Here is a 20,814-nt window from a genome sequence, read left to right as displayed (position 1 = left end):
AGTCCAGTTCCTTTTCTCCTTAGCCCAGGTAAGATGCTTCTCACATGGTTTCTGTTTCAGAAATGGCTTGGTAGGCCTTTTCCTGAAGACGTCTGAGGTGGTGACTCTTGATGCATTGACTCCAGCTTCAGTCCACTCCCTGTGAAGCTCTTCCAAGTGTCTGAATCGGCTTTGCTTGACAGTATTCTCAAGCGTGCGGTCATTCCTGTTGCTCGTGCACCTTTTCCCAATTTCTTCCTTCCAGTCAACTTTGCATTTAATATGCTTTGATACAGCACTCTGTGAACAACCCCTTTCAGTAATGGCCTTCTGTGACTTTCCCTCTTTGTGGAGGGTGTTATTGTCTTCTGGATCATTGCCAAGTCAGCAGTCTTCCCCATTATTGTGGTTTCAAAGAACAAGAGATGCCCGGAATTTATACTGTAGGTATTAGGGATGCCACAATTCTCAATATAATATTGAACCGTTCGGTACGCCATCCACGGTTCAATACGCGCTTGTGAATTGCGGTTTTTTCGGTTTTACGTTTAAATAATTTATGTGCGTTTTATTTCTCTCCGAATTGACTGTTTGTGTGTGCCTGTAAGTCTACGAGCTGAGATGAGGAAACTCCTTCCCGCGAGTGAATATTCAATCATATGCTCTAAAGTTAGGGGGCGCTTAACCATCATTCCACACTTTAACATGGCGAGCGGCGGTGAAGTGAGGCAACAGTACGAGGAAGCGCCGGCGTCTTTCAAATCCGCGATGTGGAGACATTTCGGTTTTGCCGTTGAGTATAATCAAAGACTATAATACCTAAGACATGTCACTCGTATTGTTTTAAATGGGGAAAAATGCAACGCTCAATATGGCCGCTCAATCGCAGGAAGCCCCGCCTTCTGAATGAAAGAACCAATCGTTAATCAGTAAAGTCAGCGCGTCACTGCAGCTGCCGTTAGAAGTCCCGGTTGCTATAGAAACAGTCAGCGCTCTGAGACTCGCGCTCAGGACTGCGCATGCGCACTGGCTGATCTAGCCTGAGAAATAAGCTTTTTATAACGCTATTTGAGCAAAAGAAACAACAAATTTATGTGTTCCCCAGTTTGTACATGGGCTACCAGCAGCTCTAAGATTTCAGTGTTAATTTTTTATTTATTATACAATACACTAGGAACTAGTGTAGGCTACTGTTCTTGGCTTTTAAGTAAAATAAAGGAGCATTGCAATAAATCGTTTTTATTTTAACCTCTTACTGTTCCTATTGCCTAAGCATAGAATAACAAAAAAAAACACTTATGTGTCAAGCCATCAGAACCGAACCGAACCGAAAACCGTGTTAAAAAACCGAGGTATGTATTGAACCGTAGGCTAACTGTATTGTTGCATCCCTAGTAGGTATGTACTCAAATGTAAATGTAAATGCAACTGCAAATATTCGAATATTTTGATATTCTGTTTTTTCGACTTTTAAATTAAAACAAAATAAAACTTTGTGTTCTCAGGCACAATCTGACTTCAGCTGACAGGTATGCACTCACTATAAATATTAGAGGGAGGCAGGACAGGATGTAAAGCATGCAGCATCAAAGAGATTCAGGCTTCAGGTTCTCTCAAGTTTCATTAAACATTTTTAATTTGTGTTTCAAAGATGAATGAAAGTCTTATGGGTTTGGAACGAAGGCAGAATTTTCATTTTTGAGCGAACTATCCTTTTAATTCTTGTTTGTTAATCTGCCTTAATCTTTTGTGAGTGTCAATAGAGAATAAATGAAGATTTTTGGCTGATTCTGTTCATTCAAAAGATTACCAGTACGTCTGTAACATACTGCTCAAAGCAAACATAGGAATAAACAAAAGTATTTCATTCATTGAAGACTTCACAAATATATATTGTCTCAATATTTCACATAACATATACATTGATAATCATCTCTTAAATTAGTTTTTTGTTCTCCAAAACAAATAAATACATTTGTAAAAATCATTTGTCTGTCATTGTTTACATTTATTGTGACGCATGTCAAGTGAAATCATTTATAAACATGCACTGTTCTGTTAATTTATTTATTTTGAGTAATAATGCACATGCTTCAGATTGTCTTATGACAGTCGCATAGCTTGCGGAAAATCAACTTTAATGAAGAAGTGAAATAAGACATGTTATGAGGAATTCGTTGATATATTCATAATATGCTTGCAGAAAACACTGCTGACTGCTGGAAATCATGGTCCTCAAAATCTCGCAGCTAAATTCAGACAGAGAAAATGTCTAAGAGTGTAAATGGCCAAATTATTTAAGTGTGCTGCATTATTACTGCTGAACTACTCACGTGACAACTCATCTTCTGTGTAACCATAAGCATTTCCTGAATGTCTGCAAGAACAGTTGACAGCAACATCTCGCTCTTCTGTGTGCCATCCAGAAACACTGTATAAAGTGCAAATACATCACTCACACAATTCACCACAATAGAAGTTAAGTCACTGTGCTTACTGAGTGTCAAAATATTTCAGTACCAATGTTATTTGCAGTTTCTTTCATCGCTTTTCTGTTTTTCCAAGTACATGGGCTAGACATATCCATCAAAGTAGCCTGGTGGATACGGAGGCACATAGACTCGTGAGCTATCGATTAGAGAAAGGGAAAAGGCGACAGACTCAGTCAAAACATTAATGGTCAACAAACCACACTCATCTTATTTCGCTCGTACCTTCTTCTCTCTTTAAATATCTCATAAGGGATCTGCAGGAAGTACCTCTTGTTGAACAATGTATTAAGTGGCCTGGAAGTACAAAATGGATCCATGAAAACATGTAAACTGTTCCTGATGGTGCAATCCAAACTCAAAGTCAAGCATGTTTAAGTGATCGAGAGGTCATTCACGCAATAGATACTTGTTGCAATACTCACTGAACTGATATGACTGTAAATAGCTCAACATCTTAAACATACAGATTTTAAGATTGTTCAGTGATGATCTAAAGCAGTGGTTCCCTCTCGAGAGCGGTCTCTCAACATGGCGTAAACGCCTTGGGGACTCCCTTCCTTCCTAACCTACCTGAAATCTTATTGCACAACGCCAAAGTTGCAACTCTCACTGGCCAATGCCAGCCAAGATGGCTAATAGGGGCGGGGCCCCGTCGCTATATAATGCGCTGTTTTGGCGGCATAAACTCAGAATCTTCCTCTTTCACACATCCTACTGAAGACAGCTGTGGAGAAGACGCAAGAAGACGGATTTCCCTCTCGGCGTTCCAGCATGTCCAACGTTTGCACGCTGTGTTCGGGACCCATCGAGGCCCCGGACACTCACGAGTTCTGCATACTGTGCCTGGGTCACGCCCATGCGGAGGCAGCACTCAACGGGTCTGGCTGCCCGCACTGCGAGGAGTTCTCAGTGCGGGTGCTTAGGGCCCAGAGAAGCATCGTCCTCTGTGATTTCCCTCGGCAACGTCCCACCGCCGCCAATGAGCCGCTGGTGGGGCGACAGCCTCACGTGGGCGACCGTGCAGAAAGGCGCGATTCACCCCTCGCTCCCCGGTGTGCTTCGCGGAAGAGAGTCTTCGCTGGTGCTTCGGAGATTATCTCGTTCGGTGTGGAGGACGACGACGATCTTGATGAGGCACCGTCCCTAACAACGTCCGAGAAGGACTGGGCCCACACTCCAGAGGAGCGCTCTGAAGTAGAGGGACACGCCACGTTCCAGGATGAGCTCGTTAGGATTCTCACCAAGGCTGTGAGCAATCTCGCCCTAGAGTGGGAGTCCACTGACGAACTGACTAAGAGCAAGCTGGATTCGTGGTTCCTTCACTCAGGCCGCCGAGCTGCCGCACAGAGGAAGCGAGCCCCTTTCCTCCCCAACTAGGTCGCCAAGGCGTGGGCTGCGCCCCAATCGGCTCACACCCACGCAGGCGGGTCGGAGATTTTCACCAGAGTCGACAGAGCGGAAGCCCAAGGATATACGCGCATTCCGCCCATCGAGGAATCCATCAGCGCGCACCTCTGCCCCTCCTCCGCCTCCCTGAAGGCGGGTGCTATGCTGCCATCAAGACCCTGTCGTTTGACCGCACGTCTCGTACAAAGCGTATGCCGCCTCGTGGGAAGCGGTCTCAGCGAGATTTGTGTTCGAAGGCATATCAATTCACGGTGATGCCGTTCGGGCTAGCACTGGCACCACGTACTTTTACGAAATGTGTGGATGCAGTGCTTGCCCCACTGAGAGCGAGCAGGATACGCATATTAAATTATTTGGACGATTGGAACAACAGCCACAAACACGCTCTATTACTTCACCTAGAGAGCCTAGGTCTCTGCGTGAACAAACAAAAGAGCGTGTTACGCCCCAGCCAGTCAATCATGTATCTGGGGGTACAGTTGGACTCAAATCTCGATGCGATCGATAAGTCAGGAGTGCATACGAGATTTAATGTCCATTCTGAATGCATTCAGATTGGACCGTCCCGTGGCACTGAAGGAATATCAGAGGTTCTTGGTGAGGATGCCGGCATCCACGGCAGTTTGTCACCTCGGGCTGCTGTATATCCCCTCCAGATATGTCTGAAAGCACAGGTGTCGAGGAGGGCGTGGAAAACAGGCCGTGCCCGCGTTGTGATCACTCACAGGTGCTTGAACATGCTGAAACCATGGCAGAACCCTGACCTGTCCCAGCGCGGTGCCCAGATGAGTTTGGTCACGCGGCGGAAAGTGGTCACAACGGACACGTCGACGACGGGCTGGGCGTACCGGCCTTAGGCTACTGGACGGAGTCGGAGAGAACGTGGCACATAAATCACCTCAAGCTGAAAGCGGTATTTCTGTATTTTTATTTTTAGAGACTTCTCTCTATTCCTTAGTAAAAGTTTGTCTCAGCAGCTTTGTGAATATGTTTTAAGAGAAAACTCTTAGCTAAAAACTTTTACTGCTATGTAGGAGAACTCTTAGTGCTAAGATAAAATGTTTTGTGAATACGGGCCCAGGTGCGTAAATTACGGAGAAGTGCAAAATGTGCAGAGCTGTGGGTCCCCAGGAACAAGTTTGAAAACCACTGATCTAAAGCACTCCTCTTTGCTGTGACAACCAAAAGAGCAAACATAAGGTAAATTAAAGGCCCATTTAAATTTGCACAAATAATAGGATTGCAATTCTTTTAACCAACGATTAGATTTATGTATGTGCATTGACTGGTTTTATTATTTTATGTCAAGTAAAGCCGAAATTAAGTATGTTCATCATATAAAGTAACTGTCTATTCAGAAGATGACTACCAAATTATTTTGGGTGAACTATAATGTCACAACAAGTTCGTCATTAAAGATCTTTTGCATCTGATGAGGAGCAAGATAGATAGAGTTCTGTCCTATCTTGCCTTCTAAAAGTACAAAAACTCCTGTTCTCCTGTATGAGTTCCTCTTCATCCTACATAAACGGTAGTCTGTTGAACAAAATTACCCATGATTAAAAATGAGGGATCCCTCCACTATAAGAACAAACACATTGGATGGCCCAGATGCTGTGGCTTTCAATGCATGATCACGAGACGTCATGAAGCTCTGAGGATCCTCCTGCCACGAGCCAATGTCTGCCATCATCCTGTCCATGTGCAGGGCATCCAAAGCTGAGGAAGAGTTTTGTGAAAATAATGCATATAAAACACACTGTTTTGCAAAACAGGAAAACTGGCAAGTTGACAGACATTAAACATAGAAAAGCAAATCTAAGTATCAAATAACAGGACTGTTCTTACTGTCATATTGCTTAAAGCCATTGACATCAGCAGGAGCCACCGAATCATCCTGAGAAATAGACACAAATTAACAAGAATTCGACATCAACAGGTTAAGGTCTAAATGACTAATCGATCTACTAAGAGAGTGACAACTAAATTAACACATAGAGTGGGTGTAGTACTTTGAAAACGTTGTCTTGAGAGATAACGAGGCTGTTATGCAGAAGCTCCTGGAGGCTTTTACTCAGAGTGGTCTTTCCTCCATTTGTCATCCTGTCTATTCATGTACAATTCACATAAGCTGGGACTGAACATGGGACAATATTTGAACTATTTACACGTTTAGGTTTACTCACCCACCAATTCCTATAATTCTTTTTCTCATTTTAAGTCAATAATGCAGTTTTTTCAATGTATGTTAACATTTCAGCTTTTGTTAAGCAGCGGGAGGCATGCATTTAAGAGGATTGAGAATATTTTTGCTAGCTGTTAGTTAGTGGAGTTAGTAAGTGTGGATTTAGCTAAACTAAAGAAACTCGTGTATGGTGCAGCTCTTCTTACTTCACTTACGGATCAAAACTGATACAGATACAGTCACAACCAGTTTCAGTACTATTCAAAAAGATAATTCACCCAAAAATAAAAAAAATCAGTCATCTTTGAATCACCGTCATATTGTTCAAACCTGTATGACTTATGCAAAACATTAATGAATATATTTTGAGAAATGTCTCAGTATTTTTTTACTGAGTAATTATGTAATTAATTCTGCAAAAGAAAAAAAATTGCATACACACACACACTTTTGTTTTTGTGAAAAATGGGGACATCCCATAGGCGTAATGGTTTTTATACAGTACAAACTGTGTGCTATTGCCCTACACCAACCCTACACCTAAACTTAGCCCTCACAGGAGACTGTGCATTTCTACTTTCCAAAAAAAAAGCTCTCTGTATGATTTATAAACGTTTCGAAAAGTGTTTCCATAAGTCACCTTCACCTTGTAATACCTGCCATTATGCAAATGTATGTCCTCATTTGTCACAAAAATACGCACACATATTTGTGTGTGTGTGCTTATATATATATATATTTTATTTAATTTTTTCCCACAGAAGAAAAAAGTCATGATGACAAAATGCTGGTTTTTAGGTGAACTATGCCTTTAAGGTTCTGATCTATCTAGCTCATATATTGTAAATGAATCATATAAATATAGAAACAGAGGGATGTGAACAGTTAAACTTCTCAGTGCCTTTGGACTTTATATTAACAATCGTGTTATACGATTAACACCAATCGTGTTAGAACTAATTGTATAATATTAACAAAAATGAAGACAAACAAAAGAGATGAAACATAAATATTACTTCTTGTGCAGTTTTAAAAATAATTTTATTTCTTTATAATATTTGTACAAGGCAACAGTGCAAATTTGCTTCTCTAATTACAGTGTATGTACAATTGTGGTCAATATTTTACACACACTTTGCAGTCTCAGCAAAAATGTTAATTATTTTACCAAAATAAGAGGGATCATACAAAATGCATGTTATTTTATTTATTACTGACCTGAATAAGATATTTCACATAAACAATGTTTACATATAGAACAGAAGAGAAAATAACAGGTGAATTTAGAAAAATGACCCTGTTCAAAGGGTTACACCCCCTTGATTCTTAACACTGTGTTGTTACCTGAATGATCCACAGCTGTTTTTTGTTTGTTTGTTTAGTGATAGTTGTTCATGAGTCCCTTGTTTGTCCTATACAGTTAAACTGCCTGCTGTTCTTCAGAAAAATCCTTCAGGTCCCACAAATTCTTTGGTTTTCCAGCATCATTTGTGCATTCGAACCCTTTCCTACAACAACTGTATGATTTTGAGATCCATTTCATATGCAACTATTACAGAAGGTTCAAACGCTCACTGATGCTCTAGAAGGAAAAAACATGCATTAAGAGCCGGGGGGGAAAACTTTTTGAATTTGAAGATCAGGGTAAATGTCACTTATTTTGTCTTCTGGAAAACATGAAAGTACCTTCTGTATCCTTTGAAGGGCAGTGCTAAATTAAAAAAATATATTAAGGCAAAATAAGGAAAATGTACACATCTCCATTCTGTTCAAAGGTCATTATTATCCTACCTAACCTACCTACTTGGTCGTCGGGTGTCGAGCGTCAGCTTGGTGTGTCAGGGTAACTTTGGACCCAGATGCTGCCGACGTGAGCCGACCCTGCAGTTAGTTCGTCGGCGTCAGCTTGGTGTGTACCGGGCTTTAAATGCAGAGCACAAATTCCGAGTATGGGTAACTTTCACTTTCAACAAAGGACTCATGAACAACTATCACAAAAAACAAAACAGCTACAGCTCATGCAGGTAACAACACCGTATTAAAATTCAAGTGTATGTAAACTTTTGAATGGGGTCATTTTTATTATTTTCTCTTCTTTTATTTATCTTATTTCGTGTTATTTTAGTAAAATAACATTTTGCGGTACTGAAAAGTGTATGTGAAATTTTGAGGTCAGGTAAGCATGACAAAATGTTTAGTTTCTTTACTGGGAAAAAATCTGATCCTTCAGAGAGTACACCTGAAAAATAAGACGTAAAAAAAAATTATGCTCACAATACCACATGAAACCACAATCTAATTTCATCTTTATTCAGGCCTCTTACTGAAGTGTCTGACACAGCTCCTAGATTGTTGGCGTCAGTGGTTGGGATGACAAAAGAACTCAAGCGAACATCAGTAGCACTGTACTATAGAGACCAAGCAAACAAAGAAAATAAACCAAACTGCCATGAGTGTCAACTTACAGTACATTACAAAAAAGGGAAAGTTACTTTTGAAATGTATTTCACTACAGATTACTCTTTAAAAAGCAACTTGTAACTGTAATGCAGTCTTTTTTTGTATTTTAAATATGTAATTAAGATACATGTATTCTGTTCCACCCCAACCCTGATTACAAATCATGCAATGATGGCTTAGTACGTTCTTATGAAAGAATGTAAACCGTGAGGAACACAGTGACTTACAGGCAGTTCTCTGGGTGCGGATGAGAACAGCGGGTCACTGGCACACATGCGGGTGAAGGGTTTCTCTTTGGTAGTGGGGTGCCTGGTGCAGCAGAGGCGCAGAGTGGCAGCAGGGAGGAGGATATGCCAGATGCTGCCGTGCTTCTTCACCAGCTCATCCAGCATCCTGAAATATACATGAAGTAATGCTGGACATGTAGAAACAATATATTTCAGCAATGCAGATTTTCCTATTCACATGATAAAAAATTTAACTGATCATGAAACAATTAAAATGTCATCTCAGTTAAGAAGTAAATATTAGAATTAAATCATGTAACATCACATACTGAATAAAGTTCTCAAATTCAAAATAATTCATTGACAGCTGAGATATATTGAGCAATAAATGCCTGAAGATGTCGTACTCATTAAGAAGTGATTCGGTGACCAAGTCCATGTAACCAGTTTGCCGGTGATGTATGACTAAAGCATTCGAATTCAACCTCAGGCATTTCTTCAACTCACGGTTCACCTAAAGAAAGTGAGAAGTGAGAAAAAATGACAACCATTAATCCATGATATAAAATGCAGCTGTTTCTTCCTACATACACTACTGTTCAAAAGTTTATGGTTATCATTTTTTAAAAGACACTGAATTAAAAGTATATTATGCTCACCAAGGCAAAAAAACAAACAGTAATATTATGAAATATTATTACAACTCATTCTAACATGCTGATAACATGCCCAAGAAACTCTTCTCATTATTATCAATGATGAAATCAATTGTGTTGCCTATTATTTTTGTGAAAGTCGTGACACATTTTTAAATGATTTTGATGAATAGAAAGTTCAAAAGAACAGCATTTATTTCAAATACAAATCTTTCATAAAATTCTAAATGCCTTCCCTGTCACTTTTGATAATTTTAACACGTTCTTGTTATACAAGTTTTTTTTTTTTTTTTTTTTTTTTTAAATCTTACTGACTCCAAAGGTTTGGAAAGGTGTCTGTGTCTCTTACTTCCATGAGGATCCGCCTGGGAAGCCGGGACAGAATTCCGAGAGGGTAACCCTGCTGATTGATGACTTCAGCGAGACACTTGGCCACATCCTGACTGAGGTTCTGAGTCAAAGGAAACGCTTCCACCCATTTGGAATGGTAGTCAGTCAAGGTCATGATGTGCATGTGCTGATCTACTGTCGGAGAGAATGGGCCTCTAACGTCCAGCCCAAGCCATTCCCACCTCTCTTTAACCTGAGGGAAAGGCAGTGCAAAAAACAAATCTAATTCTGTTCTGTCATCTTTAAAAGCCTAACTATAACGATAACTATAGTGGCATCCACAGCAAGAGATGATAAAATGATATTAATTTAAGTGCATGCTGCCTTAAAGGGGACCTATTATGCTCCTTTTTACAAGATGTAAAATAAGTCTCTGATATCCCCAGAGTGTGTATGTGAAGTATTAGCTCAAAATACCCGACAGAACTTTAAGGGTATAAGCCAAAACGGCCTGTATTTGAGTATGTTGCTTTAATGCAAATGAGCTGTTGCTCCCGGAGAAGAGGGCAGAGCTTCAAGGGATCAAGCTCTGCATTAGCAGTGCTAGCCTTTGCAAATAAAAATTCCACTATTAGTACAAGCCTGTTATCTTTACAGAAAACGTACTCTGTTTCAAAGTCAGTCATCTGATTGTACTGTGCATAATAAATTTGCGTTTGTGAATTACACAGACGGGAGCACGGCGGGATAAAAATAACAACATAGCTGGTCTCATGCTGCATGGCATGCTATCACAAACTTTACAAGTCCCACTCGTGATTATGAGCTCAACAAACTCAAGCGATTGCTTTCATATGCAACTTTTAACTACCACATTCATATTCATGATCATTCATGAAGACAACACCAGTGAAAACAGACAGAAACAATGGTAGCTTTAGCATCATTAGCCTTACAGAGTGCCAAGAAGCTCTTTCAGAAGGGTAATTTGGAAAACAAATGTGTGATACTTTGTCTGGAGCTGACGTTCGCACACGAAGCGTTGGTATTGATCCCTACACGTATTGGGGACTTTACCAATTTTTTCTGGGATATCTCCTTAGACAATGAAACTTAATGAAACAATGAAACAGTGTCCTCAGCGGCTCAGATCGGAGGAGATTATGGAGACTCCTATGTTCATTAGTGCATCCCAAAACACAACACTTGAAATGCCTCTTTGGTGCTGACATTGTATATCTCCAGCAGCTACAGCAAGTGATCAGTAATGGCAGAGGCGGACCACAGCTTCTCACTCAGGGCTGTGTCTATGCTTATAGGGCATCGTCACAAATGGGTGGGACTTTTCCCCCTCGGTGACATGAACATGAGAATCTGAAACTGCTCATTCTGAGAGATTGTTTATGATTTGTTTAGATTATAAATAAATGAGTGGGTGGATTGTTACCATTATAGGCTGGATGTTTTCACACTGCGGCCACACAACTGTGTTCGAACACCTTATAAAAGTGATTTTTGCATAATAGGTCCCCTTTATGTCATCTGCTAATTTAAATGGATTTTGATGTCAATGTTTTAGTTATTCTGAAAGTGGTTCCAACAATATCATTCCTCTTAGTTTTTACCATTATAGTTGTGGTGTGGATTTCAGTATTCTCACAGAATTAGAATGTTTATTAAAATTTGGAAGAAAAGTGCAGAACAATTTGCACTCAATCCTAAACAGTCTGGTGCAGTAGATAGCACCTGATAGGATATCTTGTCATCATATCTTTTGTAATAATGTAATTCCCCAGATACGTACTCAAAGTCAAAATTTCTGATGAAACCTAGCAGATACCTAGTGACAACAGTTGCATCACAGTTCTGATGTAAAGCAGAAGTGGCCTTACCTCGATGATATGGGGTTTCATTTGTCCTAAAACTCCATAAGCCACATGAGGCATCTGTTTAAGAGAATTATGTATTGATGAACAACACTTTCATAGTACTCTATTAGAAAATTTACATTTAGGACTCTTTTATTCAACAGTACATCATAGTTACTTACAATATTTAATTCATCGTCTCCAGCCCAGCGGATGTTCTTAAGGAAAAACAACAGTTCATTTGTGAACCATATTTTGGTGCATACATTGTTAAAAATAAAGATGCGTCACGATGCCACAGAATAACCTTTGTGTCTAAACGGTTCCATAAAAAACCTTTAACATCTGAAGAACCTGTCTGTTTCACAAAAGGTTCTTTGTGGCGAAAGAAGGTTTTTTCAGATTATAAAAAGGTAGGAAAGAGATGGTTCTTTAAATAACCTTTCGCTGAATGGGTTCTTTGTGGAACCAAAAACGGTTCTTCTATGGCATCGCTGTGAAGAACCTTTTAAGCATCTTAATTTTTAAGAGTGTAGGAATGGGGGAAAAACAATTATGTGAAAAATGAAAATGTTAATTACATTGGGCAAACTATATCCACTGTGAAAGAAACTGGGTATAGTCATGCTTCTGTCGAGAGCTTCATCACCCAGGATGGTCCACGGTAGGCTGAAAAAGCATACATTAAGTAAGAATAACAATTAAAACAGAATAACACCACCACAGAATAGCATGTATCTGATGGAGGTTCTCCTTCAGACACTGTTGCAGACCTTTTTTCCGGTTCTGTCAGTTGCTGTGTGGAAACGCACTTTGGGTCTGTTCTCGTCTGGATAGAACTACTTCTGGTTGTGTTCGGCTGTAAACTCTCTGTACTTCTGCGCTCAGGCTTTTCTGAGTTAGACTTCTGCGAGGTTTCTGCAGTCACATCAGGTGCCGCTTGACCAGATGAATTTGAGTCGGCAACAATTCCCTTCAATTACAAATGATCAGAAAAAGGGAATATTAATGGCACATTTAAATAATGAAAAGGAATAGTAGTAGTTAATTGTCTTAGGTTGCATGATTTGTCAAGCCCTCCACAGAACACATACAATAAGCCCTACAAATTAATGGGGGAAAAAAACTATTATCAGACATTTAATAATTAATAATATTTGATGAGCTTTAGATTGCATTTAATAGATTACCGTTTCAATAAAACATTTGCAATTGGATTGTAAAAGATGTCTTTTTGCATATCCGGACTGTTTTGATGCATTTACACAATTTTGACCAGAAGGTGTCGCCAGATATTTAGAGAGGGCCGAAACAGTGAACGAAGGAAAAACTTTTTTTGATGATGCAGCATCATTGTAGCTGTATCATTGTGATTATTTATGGTCATATATTTCTGATCTTATAATTTATTAATTCTTTCTGAAATTGTAATTTATCTCTAAATGCATTATTTTGGAATTATCTGTGTACAATCCAAAGAAATATGTCAGAATTGCAAAATGCATATAAAACAGTTTCTGTAACTCACCAAAGCTCTTCTGCTTCTAGGATTGATTTTAACCTGTAGGCAATAAAGTTTGTAAAAATGTGATGAAGAAAGATTGCATTCAAATGAGTAGTTCACATAAAATTTCAAGCAGTTTCAGCACTGTATTGTGGTGGTTTGGCATACTATAATTAAACAAAAATTATTCTAAACTTGCTTTACTTTAAGCTAATATTTTATTTTTACTTATATGATTTAAAATGGTGAAAAACAATTACCCGTGACACAAAACAGGCACTGTGCATGCATTTAAATGTGTACATTTTAACCTAAAATATTGATATTTAAAAACAGTCCATAAACATGTATACTAAAAAACACTCAAGTACACTCCTATCATCACGTCAACTTGTACTCACCTTTCTTTCTAGATATCTATTTGGGAATGAAAAGATGGTCGGCACAGCCCATGAATGAAGTCTTATTTTCTTCCCATCTTCAATAAAACACTTCTTTTCAAAGTGGATGGAGCAGATTTTACTGTTTGGAGCAGGTTTCCAGTCTTTCCATCTTACATTTTTAAGCCACTTTTTCAGCAAGCTTGGGTCTTTCAGTGGGAATCTGAAATAAAACAAAATACGAGAACATAACTTAATAATGTCTGCAACTTTTAACATAATATAAAGTGAAATCTTTGCACTTAACTTACTTGTGGAATGAGAGACTCTTGTTCTTCGCTGTGTTTTTACAGTTATATGCACAACAACGATACACCATCGTGTTTGGAGGCTCTATCTACCAATTGTATGATAGTATAATGGAGGGGGAGATTGGTTTATTTACCGTTATATTAGACTGCGTTGTATTATATTTCAAAAGACGCTCGCAATTCGCGCAAACAGACGGAACACCAAAAACCAAGCAGCCAAACTTCTTCTGTGGTGTCCAGCTACGAGAGCTGAATGAATACACAGCTGTCGCCACCTACTGGACAAAATTAGACTTCAACTCAGATTATGTGACATTGCTTGGCTGCAAACTATCTCAAGACATTTGCACGATTTTCTCTTGGAAGCTGTTCCTTTTCAACTCAGATTTTTTTATTATTATTGTTATTTGTAGCATGCATTATGGCTGTACATTTTAAAGGACATTCAGCATCAGTTGTGCTATTACAGATTGTGCACTTTTTACTCTTCCAAATGACAAAGACAGCAATATATTTTCTTCCTTAATGTTCTTTACAGTAGTTTGATTAAAATGAGTTGGCTTTGGGGTTGATAAAAATGGCTTTTTACAAACAACACAAATTGCATGCATTCAACAAAAAAATGCGAGGAAACATGACAACACTAAAAGTCTGTAAAAATAGGGCACAATGTAATGTATAATTTGAAGAAGGTTTTCCATATTCATTTTTTACAAGTGTTTTACTGGTATTTTTTATTTATACTGCATTGCACTGTGATTTAGAGTTAACAGAAATGTTTATGTGAATGAAATAATAGCCTATCTCTAGTGGAGAGCTTGGGCAATAGCAGTGTGAGTCACTTGATGTGTAAATCTTGATCACTGCGAAAAAACAAACAAACAATATATACTGTATATATATATATATATATATATATATATATATATATATATAGTCATGGCCAAAAATATCGGCACCCTTGGTAAATCAAAGAAGGCTGTGAAAATAAATCTGCTTTAATTATTTTGATCTTTTATTTAAAAAATTCACAAAAATCTAACCTTTCGTTGGATAATAAGAATTTAAAATGGGGGGATATATGATTATGAAATAAATGACCACAATTAACGGCACCCTTTTATTCAATACTTTTTGAAACCTCCATTTGTCAGTTTAACAGCTCTAAATTTTCTCCTATAATGCTTGATGAGGTTAGAGAACACCTGACAAGAGATCAGAGACCATTCCTTCATCCAGAATCTCTCCAGACCCTTTAGATTCACAGCTCCATGACGGTGCTTCTTCTCTTCAGTTCATCTCATTCATTTTCTACAGGGTTCAGGTCAGAGGACTGGAATAATCATAGCAGAAGCTTCGTTTTGTGCCCAGTGACCCATTTTTGTGTTGTTTTTGAGGTTTGTGTTTGGATTATTGTCCGGTTGGAAGATCCAAACATGGCCCATTATAAGATTTCTAACAGAGTCAGTCACTTATTGATTTATTTATCTGTTGGTATTTGATTCCATGTGTCTAAACAAGATGGCCAGGACCTCCAGCAGAAATATAGGCCCACAACATTAAAAATACAGCAGTATGTTTCATACACATGGGGTACTTTTTTATCCCTGTGTTCACCAAACCCATCTTGAGTGTTTGCTGCTAAAAAGCTTTTTTTGTTGTTTTGTTTCATCTGACCATAGAAGCCAGTCCCATTTCAAGTTCCAGTCGTGTCTGATAACTGAATATGCTGGAGTTTGTTTTTGGATGAGCTAGGAGAATTTTTCTTGAAACCCTCCCAAACAACATGTGGTGGTGTAGGTGCTGTTCGACAATTTCTTTTAAGGTTTTCTGACCCCGAGACTCAACTGTTTTCTGTAATTCTCCAGCTGTGGTACTTGGAGAGTCTTTAGCCACACAAACTCTCCTCCTCACTGTGCATTAGGACGATATAGACACACTTCCTCTTCCAGGCAGTTTCGTAACATTTTCTGTTGATTGGAAATTCTTAATTATTGCCCTGATGGTGGAAATGGGAATTTTCACTGCTCTAGATCTTTTCTTAAAGCCACTTCACTAATTTGTGAAACTCAAACTTTTGCTGCACATCAGAAATATATTCTTTGGTTTTTCTCATTGTGATGGATGATTAAGGGAATTTGGGCTTTGTTTTCCCTCCTATTTATATTTCTGTGAAACAGGAAGTCATGGCTGGATAATTTCATGTTCATAATCCCCCTGGAGTGCTCAAAATTGTGAATATGAATGGGAATATACTTCAGAGATATTTTACTCATAAGAATTTCTAGGGGTGCCAATAATTGTGTCCAATGTGTATTTGAGGAAAAACATTTATTTCATAATGATATTTCCCCCCATTTAATATTTTTATTATCCATTGAAAGGTTAGATTTTTGTGAATTTTTTAAATAAAAGATCAAAAGGATTAGCAATGCAGATTAATTTTCACAGCCTTCTTTAATCATATTTACCAGTGGTGCCAAAAGTGACTCACACTGTTTGAATTTAATCTTACTGTTCATTTGTGGCTTCTTCAATGATTATCAATTATCTCATCATTAATGCTAACAGTCAAACACTGCCTATAGTGTTGCAGAGCGCCATCTGATAGGCTGCTGAGAAAAACACCTCCCTGTATTCAGATCATAGTCTTAGCTATGTAGTACACCCCATTTTACAGTATTTTTGCTCTGTATAGTATATTCTCTTTAAGTGCATGATGGAAAGTAAGACTATTCTGGTCTATACTGAACTCTCAATCCAAGATTTTGGCTTCTTTACCCAATCATAAACTGTCTGTGAATCATTTTGCATGTTCACATTTAATAGCATTTGTGTTTCTGTGGACAGCTAAATCACAATTAGAAATATATAAATAGATTTTTTTTTTTTTTTTTTTTTTGATGTAGGTCAAACTTATGATAAAATGAAGGCAATGAATGTCACCAGTAGAGGGCAGCACAACCCAACAACTTCAAGATTTGTATTTTATTTGTCACATACACAATTATACAGAGTATAACCAGCAGTGAAATGTATCCCATTCTTTTACAGAATGGGAACACATTTGTGAGGATAATGTGTTTTCTGTAATAGTATGCACATATTCACTTACATACAGTTTATCAAGTTTAACAAAGCGCGACTGAGTGATGCATTTGCACAGCCTATATTCTCTTTTTCTGAGAAAAGGAGTGAAATCATATAAATCAGAGATAGGCTACATCAAAACACCCAAATGAGATCGAGTTTGTATTTATTTGTTATTTGTATTTAACTATTTTCAATTAACCTTACTATCAATTGAGTGGTTGTTGAATCATGATTGCGAGATGTATTGTAAATCCACAGCCATAGATTACGATTATTAACTAAAAGATAAAGAAAAGAAAAATATTGAAACATTCCAATAAGTAAAAAAATATATAATTATGTGACAATTGTTTTTTAATAAAAGTATATGATGTGGTATTTTAACCATATCTTAAAAGACTTTTGAAAGAAGTCTTAAGAAGTGTGCTATGTCTAACAAATCCATAATGAAAGTACTTTTTGTACATTATAAAAAACTGTGAGGTGAATTATACATTAAAAAGCACAAAATAAAGAAAGATGGTGTACCATCATAAACCGTCAACAGTTGAAACAGTTTGCTGTATTTCAAGTATGGATGTAGTTTTGAGAAATATGCTAATATAATGTTGAGAAAACCTTAGTTCACCTTGATTACAGCAGGAGATTTAACTGACACAAGAGTGAAATACAAAAGCATTGGAGGGTTTGTTCACAGTCATTACAAATCTATTACAGAATAGCTGGAGAGCTCTCTTTCAGCCATTACAAATCTATTACAGAACAGCTGGATGGTTAATTCCTGGCCTTCATAATAGTTTTACAGTGCAGCTGTTCTACTAAAATCACAGCTAGATGCTCTGGCTTTACAGTAAAAAGTCTTGTGTTAAAAAAGGAGATGTAAACAGGTCAATAACAAAATCATTCAGTGCCTGACTGCTTAAAATACAGCTTTGTTCTTTAAATTTAGCTGTTTTATTATTACACATCAAATAACTAATGTTACTGTAAATTTTGTTTTTTACAAATTCACACACACACACACACACACACACACACACACACACACACACACACGATATGTAAATGCTTACATGTAAGGTTTTTCAGGAAATAAAAGTGTTCAAAATTAATACAAACATTTGAGTAGTTTAAAATACAGTGAATTCAGATATCAGTCACAAATGACTTTCCCCTGAAATATCAAGAGAATTTGTAATGTTTTGCTTTTATTGTATTAAGAAATAATTAAATTTTATTTAATGTTTATTTATTAATTTCAGTTAATTAAAATTTAATTTCTGTAGATTCTATTATTATTTTATATGCCTGAGAAACGAAAGAAAGAAAGAAAGAAAGAAAGAAAGAAAGAAAGAAAGAAAGAAAGAAAGAAAGAAAGAAACTACCTTTCATTTTAACTTTAAGCTTTTTTAAGGCTCAACTCTTCAGCCCGGTCTCATGGAAATCCGTATAAATAGCACGCCAAAATAAAAATGAAAACTCGTGGAACTGATACGAAAATATGGACTTTAGCGTATATGACACGCGCGTGTTTGGCGTGCATATGATACGCATCCACCCCACAGCCCTAAGCCTACCCATCGCGTAGCATATACACGCCAAAGTGCATTTTTGCGTATCAGTACCACCAGTTTTCGTTTTTCCTTGGCGTAGCCTATTATACGCACATTCATGAGATCGGGTAGAATGATCACACAGTGAGAAAACAGATTGCATCAGGTTGAATTTTCACAAAAGAAAAGTCTGTTGCCCTGTGGAATACTTTCCAGTAATGTAGCTGAATGGATCTCAGGAATCTTCCTTCCCTTTTTCACTTTGGACCAATAGACATACTGAAACAATCATCAGTTCCTATAGGCTCAGGGAGAGACGTACCATAAATTCTCTGGAGAGTGCAGTGACCGTGTCCAAATCACTGCAACAATAAAATAAATAAATATAAAAGATAAAAGTAAAAAAAAAAAGTTACGGTTTTTCCAATATGCAAAAAAATAAAAGATACATTGTGTCATATTTTAATTTACAATCTTCAACTGAAATTCAGTAAAATCATTTATATTTTAAGACAATATTTTTACATTACAAACTGTTCAGGGTTCAAAGTTTTGGGGTCGGTAAGATTTTGTAAAGTAACAAAGTCTCTTATTCATGTTACAGGTATATGGTGTTGTAGGAATGAGCGCACGACGAGGAGTAGAAAAAAGGAGACATTTAATAAGCATCAACACACAATATACCAACTTTACTAACTTAAGATCAGACAGACGACTGAGGGAGAACTGAGGACTTATAAAGGAATTGACCAAACAAGGAAACAAGATAATTAATTAAACACAGGTGATGAGAATGAACGATGATTAACAGGAAACTAGAACAGGAAAAACCAAATAAGGGCAAAAGGGAAACTAAACAGAAACCAAACCGTCACAATTGAGTCTCAAGGCTGCATTTCTTTGATTGTAAAAACAGTAATATTGTAAAATATTATTGAAATTTAAAAGCAACTATTTTCCTATGTCTCATTATCAATGTTAAAAAAAGATGTGCTACGTAATAGTTTTGTGGAAACCATGATGCATTTTTCTAGGAATCTTTGATGAATAGAAACTTCAAAAGAACAACATTTATTTAACATTGAAATAGAAAATATATATATAAATGTGTTTACTGTCACTTTTGATCAATTTAATACTTTATTGCTGAAAAAAAGAAAAGAAAGCAAGAAACAAAGAAACAAAAAGAAAACTACTCTGACCCCAAACGTTTGAATGGTAGTGTATACTGTACAATTTTTATTTTTTTTTAAATCCAGATGCTTTTTTTAAATGAAGACATTTGCTCTACTGCATGTGCATGCTGTAGTAATCATCTAGAGCTCCAATGAGATCTTAATGTCACACAATGTGCTCAGACTTGACAACACACCAAATTATGCAAATAAATGGCAGCATTTTTAATATAAACTCAATCATTTCTCATTGTCAAATTCTTCCGAGATGAAATCATCTGAGCATCTACTATTAATTTTTATAACCTTGGGAGAGAAAGAATACATTTATACATGAATGATGACAATACTGCAAAAACACTGAGAACGAACTCCTCTATGATAATTCATTCCATATTATGACAAGGCAACCATAATTGAAAAGCATCCTGGATGCTGGTTGTATGCTTGAGTACACTTGTCAGTCATGGTCAAGTTTGGATAATGGTTGTGTGGTAGACTCTGCTTCTTTCATAGCTGGAGCAAACTAACCTGTTTCCTCTCTCAGCTGGAGGTGAGATTCCTGATCCCCAGAGCACCCACAAATGAGCCCTTTCATTTGAGAGCGGCTTATCAAGGGCCACCACATGTGTCTGACCACACAAAACCCCCAAACCCCACACACCTGTCAGTCATTAGGCACTTTACACTGATAGGGCCATTTGTCTTTATGTCTTCGGCATGCCAGCTCACTATTGGCTGAAGCTTGGTGAAGGCCAGATCAAAGTTCATGCAGGTTCGATGGTTTGGGTGGTTGCAGAGTGTTCCCAGGTGAAACAAGAAGATTTGGTTTGCATGTGTGTGTGTCTGTGCTTTTCTGTGTTGTTTTTAGACCTTCGATTGGATTCAAACATCTGTTGCAGCCCATTACAGGTGACAAGAAAGTCAGAGACATTTTATAAGCCATAGAAAAGAGAAATAGCCTAGTATTTTGGGGTTTTATATTTTGCTGTTTTATATTTAAAACTGGACAGCTTGCATAACCGATTTAAAAACAAAAACAAAACTGGGGTCCAGTATAGAAATTAATCCATAATATTTTTTATTATTATAAGCTTGTTAGACTATATAAGAATATACAGATGGTTATAAAAAGAAGTCCTTTGATGGCTAATTTAAGTCATTTAACTACTATATGAGCAAGAGTGCTGTTGT

General features: G+C 37.5%; 2 protein-coding genes across 5 annotated transcripts; both read right to left on the bottom strand.

Annotated features, from left to right (window-relative positions):
* Positions 1-2,165: 2,165 nt before the first annotated feature.
* Positions 2,166-6,093, bottom strand: LOC306861314 (nicotinamide riboside kinase 1-like; the record flags this gene model as incomplete). Its single annotated transcript, XM_079403511.1, is given in 10 exon segments — positions 2,166-2,228; positions 2,313-2,410; positions 2,500-2,539; positions 2,541-2,552; positions 2,556-2,607; positions 2,694-2,765; positions 5,432-5,597; positions 5,727-5,775; positions 5,891-5,981; positions 6,065-6,093. Coding segments are annotated over 10 exon segments (672 nt in total).
* Positions 6,094-7,077: 984 nt separating this feature from the next.
* LOC306866108 (uncharacterized protein) lies at positions 7,078-14,050 on the bottom strand. Of its 4 annotated transcripts, none has more exons than XR_013783921.1 (14): positions 13,800-14,050; positions 13,510-13,711; positions 13,133-13,165; positions 12,378-12,577; positions 12,186-12,273; positions 11,787-11,822; positions 11,629-11,682; positions 9,756-9,989; positions 9,158-9,264; positions 8,751-8,916; positions 8,388-8,471; positions 7,864-7,984; positions 7,750-7,774; positions 7,087-7,645 (listed from the first exon to the last, which is right to left on the bottom strand). XR_013783921.1 is itself a non-coding variant. In XM_079411130.1 (14 exons), the coding sequence occupies exons 1-12, from the start codon at positions 13,865-13,867 to the stop codon at positions 7,889-7,891; spliced, it is 1,368 nt and encodes a 455-aa protein (XP_079267256.1). In that variant the 5' UTR covers positions 13,868-14,050; the 3' UTR covers positions 7,087-7,645; positions 7,750-7,774; positions 7,868-7,888. The 4 variants fall into 4 exon arrangements, 3 of the variants coding, with proteins under 3 accessions (XP_079267257.1, XP_079267256.1, XP_079267255.1); XM_079411130.1 differs by having other exon boundaries at positions 7,868-7,984; XM_079411129.1 differs by having other exon boundaries at positions 7,087-7,774.
* Positions 14,051-20,814: the final 6,764 nt, after the last annotated feature.

The sequence above is a fragment of the Barbus barbus genome (assembly GCF_936440315.1).
Source record: "Barbus barbus genome assembly, chromosome: 4".
Classification (NCBI taxonomy): Eukaryota; Metazoa; Chordata; class Actinopteri; order Cypriniformes; family Cyprinidae; genus Barbus; species Barbus barbus.
The sequence above is the reverse complement of the archived record's forward strand: the minus strand, read 5'-3'. Positions and strand labels throughout refer to the sequence as shown.

What these genes read in the sequence shown, in the direction of transcription:
- LOC306866108 (XM_079411129.1), bottom strand. Translation starts at nt 13,867, where the DNA reads ATGGTGTATCGTTGTTGTGCATATAACTGTAAAAACACAGCGAAGAAC. An exon ending in AAGAGTCTCTCATTCCACAA is followed by an intron (nt 13,712 to 13,799) that starts GTAAGTTAAGTG and finishes GTTTTATTTCAG; the next exon opens with ATTCCCACTGAAAGACCCAA. An exon ending in CCGCACCCAGAGAACTGCCT is followed by an intron (nt 8,472 to 8,750) that starts GTAAGTCACTGT and finishes TGGTCTCTATAG; the next exon opens with TACAGTGCTACTGATGTTCG.